General features: G+C 36.9%; 1 protein-coding gene across 1 annotated transcript; it reads right to left on the bottom strand.

Moving 5' to 3' along the window:
• Positions 1 to 9001: 9001 nt before the first annotated feature.
• Positions 9002 to 10289, bottom strand: LOC120078303 (xyloglucan endotransglucosylase protein 1-like). Its single transcript, XM_039032538.2, has 3 exons — positions 9911 to 10289; positions 9645 to 9838; positions 9002 to 9561 (listed from the first exon to the last, which is right to left on the bottom strand). Exons 1-3 carry the CDS (start codon positions 10184 to 10186, stop codon positions 9156 to 9158), a joined length of 876 nt encoding a protein of 291 aa, XP_038888466.1. The 5' UTR covers positions 10187 to 10289; the 3' UTR covers positions 9002 to 9155.
• Positions 10290 to 10605: the final 316 nt, after the last annotated feature.

Below are 10605 nucleotides of genomic sequence, written 5' to 3'. Positions count from 1 at the left end.
CTTCATGAAAGGGTCTGATGGTGATCAAGAACACCAACAAGCTTCCCAACTTTTAAACTCGTGATACAGAAGCATCCTTCTCCACATCTGCTCAAATCGTGAATTGAAGACTTGATAATTTGAAAGTTTTAGTGGGTGGTTTATGGGACAATACGATTTTAATGTAAACCTCAATGGCCTGGTGGCAACAAGCTATTGAGAAGTTATCGTTGGAAATGGGAAATATGACCAACAATCAATCAAGAACCAACCAAGAAAGGATGCATGTAGTAGTAAGAAATTCACTCATAAGACAAATTTCAGAATTTTAATCAACAATCAATCATCAAAATCATCTGGTAGGTATTCTTCCTCAACAACAAAGACCTTCCACACAATATGATGAGATATGATTCGGACTCTTCAAGTGATGAAGGATGCTCGCAATTCCATCGAAATTATTTCCAAGGTACCCTCTTGACCCTTTGTATCAAGAAAACCATCTTCACGCCTAAGAACCATACCAAGAACACATAAATTATGGTCATAATGCCCTTGTTTTCTACCAAGAGGAGAACTTTGGTCGACATTTTCAAGGAAGAGAAGTCCACCAAGATCCTTTATCCAGAGAAATTAATCGGTAAATAATCACCACTTTCAAAATGACCAAGATCCAACTGTTGATACATCAAATACCCTCCCAAGACCTCAAGATCAGACGGGTTCTCATGTCCAAGAAACTTATCCAACTTATCATAATGGTCAACAACATCACCCACTGTTTAGACATTATGACCAATGAACGTACTTGTTCAAGAAATGATCTTTACATGGAAATGAAAGAATCCGGAGTAATTAATGAAGAAAATCTTGAGCTAGGACAGTTATTGTATGAGGTCTACCCAATGCTAGATGTGTCTTCCACAATGGAATCTGATAAGTGAGATTTCGAGTAAGCTGTCCAAGAATATCAAGATTGGCAATATCAGACCATGAAACATCATCATTGGCACCAAGATTTGGATTATAGAATGAAAATTGATTTGCCTTGCTATAATGACCAAAAGAACATCGATTATTTTTTTTTTTGAATTGAGCCAAGAATTATGCCTTTTACTGTATATTTAAGTAACATCTAGATCAAGGGCAGCCTAGTGGAAATGGAATATTTGAAATTTTTGATGTAGTTTTTGACATTGCAACAGCAGCAACAGAGGGTATTAGATGACTTTGATGATGAACTCGATGCACTTGATCAAAAATTTATGCCTTGGGACTTTTTTACATAATAATTTTGTTCAAGATATAGGAGGTTAGTTTGGCCATACTCCATTGTACAAGTTTACTTTATTTCTTAATTGTTTCATTTTTTTTAAAATATGAGAACAGGTTTTCTTTTCGGAGGGATAAACTGATGTAAGTAGATTGAGGTTAAATTAGGTAATTAGTTAATAAGTTTAGGTTAATTCAATTTTTACCCACTTATATTAAAACTCTATAAATAGGAGTCTTCCCCCATATATGAACAATTAATGAATAAAATTTTCTTTCAAGAATTCCCGAAGATTCTTAGTCTACATCACAAATCTTAGATATCAACTCAAACTTCTCAACTAAAACAAAAAATCTTATATATGAACATAATTCAACAAATTAAATCACTATATATATTTTTTAAAAAGAAATCCCTAGTTAAATTAATGTCGCTTCTCCTCCGATTAATTCATAGAAAAATTTACCTAAGGTGTAACCTTTTTATGCATTTGTTTCATTACAAAGAAAAAAATATTAAAAAAATTATTTATTTATTTATCTTTTTAAAGTTTACCATGTAACACCTTGGGATTGAATACTTAAGTGGGTAGTACAAGAATAGGTGGAGCATGAAACATCTAAATAGTTTCTTTCTTTCTTTTTTTCTTTTTTTTCTTTTTTTTTTTCTTTTTTTAATTTTTAAAACAAAATATATGTGTTTATCAATATAATCAATAGAATAGAATTAAGCTTAATCTAAACATGTCAAAATAAGCTTTAATAATAGTCGACAAGTAACTACTCTTTTGAAGTCGGGGAGATTCGATCTCTCACGGTAAAGTAGTCGTACTAAAAAAGGGGAACTAAACATACAAATTAAATTGAAAAATTATAAAGTACTTACTCCTGTGGCGCAGACGTCCAACTTCAACGTTATTATGAATTGGAACCGGAAAACGAAGAAGAAGGATACAGAAATTGGCGCCAGCGCTCAGTGAGTTGAAGAGAAAAGAGAAGGAAGGATAGTGCAGTCAATCAATTTATAGAAAAGAGAAGGAAGGATAGTGCAGTCAATCAATTTATTGATAGAAAAATGACAATTTAAGCCATTAAATTCGAGTGCAATCGATCGGTGACTTCCAAAGCCAACTCCATTCGGGATGATTTTGCAATGGTAGTGAGCGTTGGAGGTGAAGCCAATGTTGAAGATCAAGAAGTTGAAGACGATGTCGATACAAGAACAAGAGTAGGAAAACACTGAATTTTAGAAGGAAGTTGAATATTGAGAAGCGATGGAAGAGATCGGCTAATGCGAAGAACAAGGCAAGTCTATGAAAAGTTGAGATATCTCCAAAAGTGTAACGAGGACAACGTCAATCAAATGTAAGGTGTCTGTCTAATCTCTTGGATATAGAAATTTTTTACACCAGGCTGGTTGAACCTTATAGAGCTCTGCAGGTACTCTTCTTCATGAGATGAATTTTCCACTATCAAGTATGCTGATAGGCTTATAGCTTCTGCATTTTAATGAAATTATGAGCATCTCTTATTCTCCCAGATAAGTATGATTCTCTTGTTTGCAACCACAAATTATTTAGAATTAACGAAAAAGTACACTTTAAGACTCAGGGAAGACTGTATGCTTAAGGCTTCAAAACTCTTCAATCGTTTACCTGAAGGCACCTCAATCGTGTAGATGAAGCTCTAAAGAACTAGACAATAGTTCAATTATGTAAATGATAGTACGAAGCACTAGACGATCATGTAGACGATAGTTGAGTAGAGCTAAACGATCGTGTAGATGACAGCAGTGGAAGTAGACGATCATACATTCAATGCGATGCGGAGCTAAATGATCGTATAGACGATGCGATAGGAACTAAACGACCATATACACGATACTTTAGTAAATGCTAGACGATCGTTGAGTAAGAAAGAAAGAACACAAGTAGTTTAAGTAGTTTGTCTAAAAACCTACATCCACTATGCAAATCGGGAGGGTCTCTTTTATTACTTCTTCAAACTTATTACAGAATGAATGACTTGCTCCTTTCTCTCTCTCTTTTATTCTCACATTCGTTTTTTTTATATAGGCACTCATGATCAACGAAGAAGCTCTGGTGGTTACAGCAACATAATAGAAAGAAGACAACATCGTTCAACTGCCTATAATCTTCATTTCTTGTCTTCAGTTCTTTCTGTAACAATCTCCACCTTTGTAAACATCCAGAGTATCTTTCTCTCTTTGCTTATTGAGCTGACTTGAGCTAACCTTTTTCAGGTATTCGAACCTGAGGAGGTCCAAGCATCGACCAAGCTTGCTTAGTGGAACTGTTTTGGTCAGCATATCAGCAGCGTTGTCTGAGGTATTTATCTTTACTACCTCAACTTCCCCATTCTCAATCTCTTGTCTGATAAAATGGCACTTGATGTCAATGTGCTTAGTTCTGCTATGAAACTATTGGTTTTTAGATAAGTAGACTGTACTCTGATTATCACAATATATTCTGACCTTTGTTTGTGTAATGCCAAAATCGTTTAGTAATCTCTTCAGCCACAAACCTTCTTTCACAGGCTTAGACAGTGCTATAAACTCTATTTCTGTTGTGGAAAGGGCCACAATAGATGCAAACTAGCCTTCCAACTTATCAGACTGTCTCCTATCTAAATCCCCTGCATAGTCAGCATCAACATAGCCATACATTTCATCATTGGAAGGATAATTCTATCTATACAAGATCCTTGCTTCCTTTGATGAGCAGAATACCTCAGTATCCATTTGACTACTTCCCAATATCGTTTACCAGGATTTGCCATATACCTACTAACCAAACTTGTAGCATAGGACAGATCTGGTTTGGTTGAAGTCATTAAGTACATCAGAGATCCCATTGCTTGAGAATAGGGAACAACCTTCATATGGTTTATGTGATCTTTATCTGAACTTTTTGAACTGTTTGCAGATGAGAGCTTGAAGTGAGGTGCAAGTGGAGTGCCCCAACTGATTTAACACTCTCCATTTTGAACCTCTGCAGTATTTTTCCACAATATTCTGGTTAACTCACATATAATCTACCATGTCTTCTATCTCTTTCAATCTCAATGCCTAGAATCCTTCCAGATTCCCCTAGATCTTTCATATCAAACTCTTTCTTTAGGAGCATCTTGACTTACCCCAACTCTTCTTTGGAACTACCGGTCAACAACATATCATCTACATAAAGAAGTAGATAAACAGGTTCCTTGAAGCTCTTAGAGTTTGTATACCCATACTAATCATAGGAACTTCTCTTGAATCCCAGTTTGGAGATTACTTCATCAAATCTCTCATACCAACACGTTGGTGACTGCTTGAACCCATAGATAGACTTATTTAGTAGACACACCAAGTCTTCTTCTCCTTTCTTCACATACCCTTGAGCTTGCTTCATGTAAATAGTCTCATTCAATACTCCATGTAAAAAAGCTATCTTCACATCTAATCGGTCTAACTCTAAGTCCTCTAATGGATGTGTGTTTCACCACTGGAGAAAAGACCTCAGTGTATCAATACCTTCCTTTTGTGTGAACCCCTTAGAAACTAGTCTCACTTTGAACCTAGACTTTTGTACCCCTGAAATTTCTTCTTTGAACTTGTAGATCCACTTACATGATATAGGTTTGTACTCTTTAGGCAAAGGTACTAGTTTCCAGGTATTATTTTGGTTGAGAGACTTCATTTCATCATTCATTGCCTCAATCCACTGTCTAGCATCAAGGGTGTTAGTTGCTTCCTCAAAGCTGGTGGGTTCATTTTTGCTTAATGAAATGGTAGCACTTAAAGTAACACTAGCAAAGTCAGATTCTTGATATCTTGCATATGGTACAATGGTTCTTCTAGTTCTGTCTCTTGCTAAGGAATAATTCTGTAAATCTCCATGTGTCTTTACTTGTTCACTAGTCTCAGCAGTGTCATCACCTTCAACTTCTAGATTCTGAGAAGAAGAAGAAGCTCCTTGATCATTTTGAGGCTCCACCTCAAACCTTGTGCTACTAGTCTTTGACATAGATATCGATGGTTGCTCGGACATCATAAACATTTCATTTTCTCTGAACACAACATCTCTATTATTAAAGCATCTCTTCTCAACAGGAGGCCATGGTCTATAACTCTTCACTCCCGGTGTAAAGCCTAGAAACATGCATTTGACAGCCCTAGGTTTCAATTTACCTTGGCTTTGATGCACATAGCCTACACATCCAAACACTTTCAAGTATTCTAGCTTGGGAGGCTGTCCTGTCCACCTTTCTTCTGGAGTTTTCAGCTTAATGGATTGATGTAGGTACCTATTTAGAGTGTAGATTGTGTAGAAAACAGCTTCAGCCCCATACTTTTCAGGCAAAAGAGCATTGGACAACTGACATCTCACCCTTTCAAGAACTGTTCTATTCAATCTTTCAGCAACTCCATTTTGTTGAGGTATATACCTCACTGTTTTGTGCCTCATAATGTCACTTTCCCTACAAAAAAAAGTTGAATTCCTCTCCACAAAACTATAAACCATTGTCAGTTCTCAAATGTTTAATATGTTTAGAGGTTTGCTTTTCAATCAAGGTCTTCTATTCTTTGAATCTACTAAATATTTCATCTTTGGTTTTTAGAAAGTAAACCCAACTCTTCCTTGAGTAATCATCAACAAAGGAAAGAAAGTACCTTGCTCTACTTAGAGATGGAGAGTGAGTTGGCCCCAATAAGTCAGAATGCACACATTCAAGTATCTCCTTGGAGGTTTGTTGTCCTTTAGGGAAGCCTTGCTTTGTTGCCTTGCCAAGTATATAATGTTCACAACATTTCAATTTTTCTCTAAAACCTTTAGGAAGAATCCCCTGTTTTTAGAGAACTTGCAGCCCCTTCACACTAATATGAGATAGCCTTTTGTGCTATAGCTCTTCTTCTGTGGGTTCTTCATCGGTTGCCATCAAGGCCGAATGTGCCATTTGCACATCCTTAATGACATACAAGCCATTAACTTTGGTTGCCACCAACACTACTTCTGAGTCTTTAATCATTTCAAAAGTGCCTCCAATTCCTCTATATTCACAACCAATAGAGTCAAACATCCCCAATGATAGGAGATTTCTCTTCATTGTAGGAGCATGCCTCACATTCCTAATCAACTTCATCGAACCATCTTGCATCTTCAAGGATACAAACCCTATTCCAACAGCTCTGCAGGTATTGTTATTTCCCATATAGATCAACCCTCCATCCCACTTCTTGTAGGTACAAAACCACCCTTTAGATAGTGTCATATGAACTGAACAACCAGAATCTATCACCCAGTCTTGAGTCTCCATAGGATTCTGCTCTCCATACTCTTCAGTTACAGTCAAAGCGTCTGAATACACGGATTTTTACCCCACAACAGCCTCAGTCTGTTTTCCTCCCTTGTTCTGTTGGTTTAGCTTCCACTTTAAGGTATAATAGTCCTTCTTCATGTGTCTCATTTTGTGGCAAAAATGACACTTGATTTTGGACTTGTCACCACCATTATGCTTCCCCTTCCTATTGTTCTTTGTTTTCCCCTTTGAAAACATGCCTTCTCCTACTGATCTTTCTTGCTCATTTGTAACTCTAGTTCTCTGACTCTTATTGTAGAAATTATAGCTTCTATAGTGATTCTTTCTCTACCATACTTCATGGCTGTCTTGACATCTTTAAATGATTCTGGTAGAGAGTTAAGTAATATGAAAGCCTCATTTTCTTCCCCAATATTGTCTCCTATTGATCTGAATTCTAATGACTGTCTCTTGAACTCGTTCAAATTATCAGTGAGGGACTTTGAAGCATCCATCTTGTATGTGAAAAATCTTTCCTTAAATAAAGCTTTATTAGGCAGATCTTTGTTGAGATAAATCTCGTTCAGTTTGTTCCAGAGGGCATAAGCAGTAGGCTGGTCAACAATCTGCCTTAAAACACTATCTGTGACATTCAAGACAATGGTTCCATAAGCATTTACCTCGATTGTCTCTTTCTCTACATCAGTGAGTGTTTCAGGGTATTTTGCAAGATCTGTGATGGCCAGTAGTGCCTTCTGCTGTCCCAAAACTACCTTGATCTTCGCTTTCCATAGTTCAAAGTCTGTCTTTCCATCAAACTTCTCGATTTCATATCTGGTTGTACCCACTCTTGAACTTCAAGATTGACTTATCTAATTTGAAGTATGCAAGAATTCAAATCTAGAATCTGTCTTGAACTCTTTGAGCTATGATACCACTTGTTGTCCCAGATAAGTATAATTCTCTTGTTTGCAATCACAAACTACTCAGCATTAACGGTCAAGTATACTTCAAGACTCAGGGAAAGTTGTATGCTTAAGGCTTCAAAACTCTTCAATCGTTTACTTGAAGGTAGCTCAATCGTGTAGATGATGCTTCAAAGAACTAGATGATAGTTCAATTATGTAAATGATAGTACAAAGCACTAGACGATCGTGTAATCGATAGTTGAGTAGAGCTAACTATGGAACTAGATGATCGTATAGACGATGCAATGTGAAGCTAAACGATTATGTAGACGATGCGATAGAAACTCAACGATCGTATACATGATACTTAAATAAATGCTAGACGATCGTTGAGTAAGAAAGAAAGAACATAAGTATTTAAGTGGTTCGGCCAAAGGCTTACGTCCACTGTGTAAATTGGGAGGGTCTTTTTATTACTTCTTCTTCAAACTTATTACAGAATGAATGCCTTGCTCTTTCTCTCTCTCTTTTATTCTCACATTCGTTTTATTTTTATACAGGCGCTCATGGTCAAAGAAGAAACTCTAGTGGTTACAACAACATAAGTGAAAGAAGACAACATCGTTCAATTGCCTGTAATCTTCATTTCTTGTCTTCGGTTCTTTCTGTAACATCTCTTGTTATCGTTTCATCTTTAAGTCCCTTTGATTATCTGGTCTGATATCCACGAGATGATCTTTACACTATGAAATATGCTTATATGCTTTTAGCTTCTTCTTTTAACTAAAATTATGAGCATCACTAGTTATTGTTCATCTTTCAGTCCTTTTGATGATCTGATCTGATATCCTGTAATTACCTGCTATAAGGTGTTCGACAAAAAAAATGAGGATAGACATTAAGAATTTTAGTATGATTTTATATGTTCTGAGATTTTAATTGGTTTGCTTGAAACTGTTCTTCCATACTGAACAGGATTGAGTCCTCTAGGTTAGTGAGTAAATAAATGTAAGTGAATTTGGAAATAACAACTTGAAGTTCAATTCTGAGAATACATTGTGAATCTGTGGCTGTCTAGTTTCTTCTAAAATTATAAAATCTTAGGCCAGCCACACCAATGCACCAAGCACGCCTCAATTATTCAATAAATACAGAATTGCAACGAGAGCTCCGCAGCTACAGGGGGAGTTTTGTGCCTTGTTTCGCCAATGAATAGATATAATAGTCATAGTCCTTTAGATAGTTTGATTACTTGTACTGTTTGTAAATAGTGGTGTTCAAATTTCTTTCGCTTTTTTTTGTTCTCCTTTCCAAAGGCATGAAGCAGTAGATCCCTGTCTTAACTCTCAAGCATTCTTTGCAAGTCTTTCGAGTCACATATGGACTAGACTATAGGTATCAGGTTTTTGATTAGCCTGCAAATTGGCGGGTATTAGAATTTAGAATCATATTAGATTGTTGGTGTCTGATAAAGCGGCAGAGAGAATCCATGCGTTTGCCCGTGGATTGAGGAGGAGTTGGTACTAATAAAGAACAAGAGGTAAAAAGAATAATGGGATCTTATTTGGAACTCATTATATGAAAAAAAAATCAATAAAATATAAAGAATAAAGAATTACACGAACGAACTTGAATACAAGACATAGGAAGAGGTACAAGGAAACAATCATGGAGTGTCTTGAGATTTGCATTCTATCACAGGAACCTTGAGCGCTTGCATTCAGCTGGAACACCTTGAGGAAATCTTTTAAAGTCGACGCAGTAATTATAAATCATGTATTCAGACTGCACCCATCGCATCCTATTCCTACTCTTGGCATCTAGTCCTTGATCATTCTGTCCACTTTGCATGGAATTGGTAAACTGGGAGCCACAAGATGATGACCCAGATGACACAACACATGCATTGACATTGATATTACGATACGATGCAGTGAAAGGGGCCTGCGTCCAATCGGTTTTCACTAGTCCTCCTCTTGTTGCCCAATCATCTGCATTCCATAGGCTTGAATAAACTCTCATTGGTTGGCTTTTTGGGTATGGAATGCCAATTGTTTCCCAGTTTCGAAACACCCTTATGGGAATGTTATCTACCAAAAATCTGAAAATGAAAAAAAGATTTTGTTATGGAACAAGAAACCATGTTTTATATACCTTAACATTAAGAGTTGAACTAACACGTACTTGATACTTTGGGGAGTCCAGTCGATGGAGTATGTATGAAACGTCTTTGTAGGATCAAACCAAAGGTGAAATTGTTGTTCTCTATTTCCTTTTCCCTGCGAGTATACATTGGTGTGAAGTGTGTAAGGATCTCCAGATGAATTGCCTAAGAATTCAAAGTCAATCTCATCGTGTCCTGGGCCTTGAGAAGACAACTGCATGAGAGAAAAGAGGAAATTAAATTTAAGAACGAATTGCTAAGTGTGTGAGTTCATGTTGAAACTTACGTAAAAGGTGGTAACAGTGCCAGCAGAGTTTCCAGGCACTAATTTGATTTGCATGTCAAACCTTCCAAATAGGTACTCCTTCTTGGATTGGAAACCAGACCCTGAATCTTTGTCAAGCGAGAGGGTGAGGTGTCGGCCTCCATCGTATATCTTGGCGCGTGGACCACCCCAAGTGATGTCGACCTCCTGGAGAAAATTTCCAGCTGCTGTGGTCATTACTGAAGCAACGAATAAAGGAAGTATAAGCATTGTTGAAGCTTTGTGAGACGAAAACATGCTTTTCTGTGGCCAAAGATGAATGAAAACGAATTGTAGAATGGTCTGTGTAAACAGAGATGAGGGGAAGACTGTGAATGGTGATGCTGGAATTGAAGTTATAAACCCTTTATATAAGAAAAATCAGGCATGGCTGCCAGAGCCTTTTGAGCTGGCAAAAATTTATTAGCCATCATGGAGTATATGAGAGTCACGGAAGGAGAAGAGGAAACCAGAAAAAGCACTTTTTTTTTTTTTATTTCTGAATTGTGAAGCTTCCGACTATTGCATGCTTTTGAAAGTTGAAACTTGACCCTGGAATCATATAGCCTCTATCTCATGCACTTACCTTCGTCAGAGCCAAGAGAAGAAAAACGGGATAAAGGAATCTCTTCCTACGCGTGTGACAGCAGAGAGGGTTTGTCAACTAGATCCGTCTT

The sequence above is a fragment of the Benincasa hispida genome, chromosome 5, assembly GCF_027475165.1.
Source record: "Benincasa hispida cultivar pf3 chromosome 5, pf3_genome.v1.1, whole genome shotgun sequence".
Taxonomy (NCBI): Eukaryota; Viridiplantae; Streptophyta; class Magnoliopsida; order Cucurbitales; family Cucurbitaceae; genus Benincasa; species Benincasa hispida.
The sequence above is the reverse complement of the archived record's forward strand: the minus strand, read 5'-3'. Positions and strand labels throughout refer to the sequence as shown.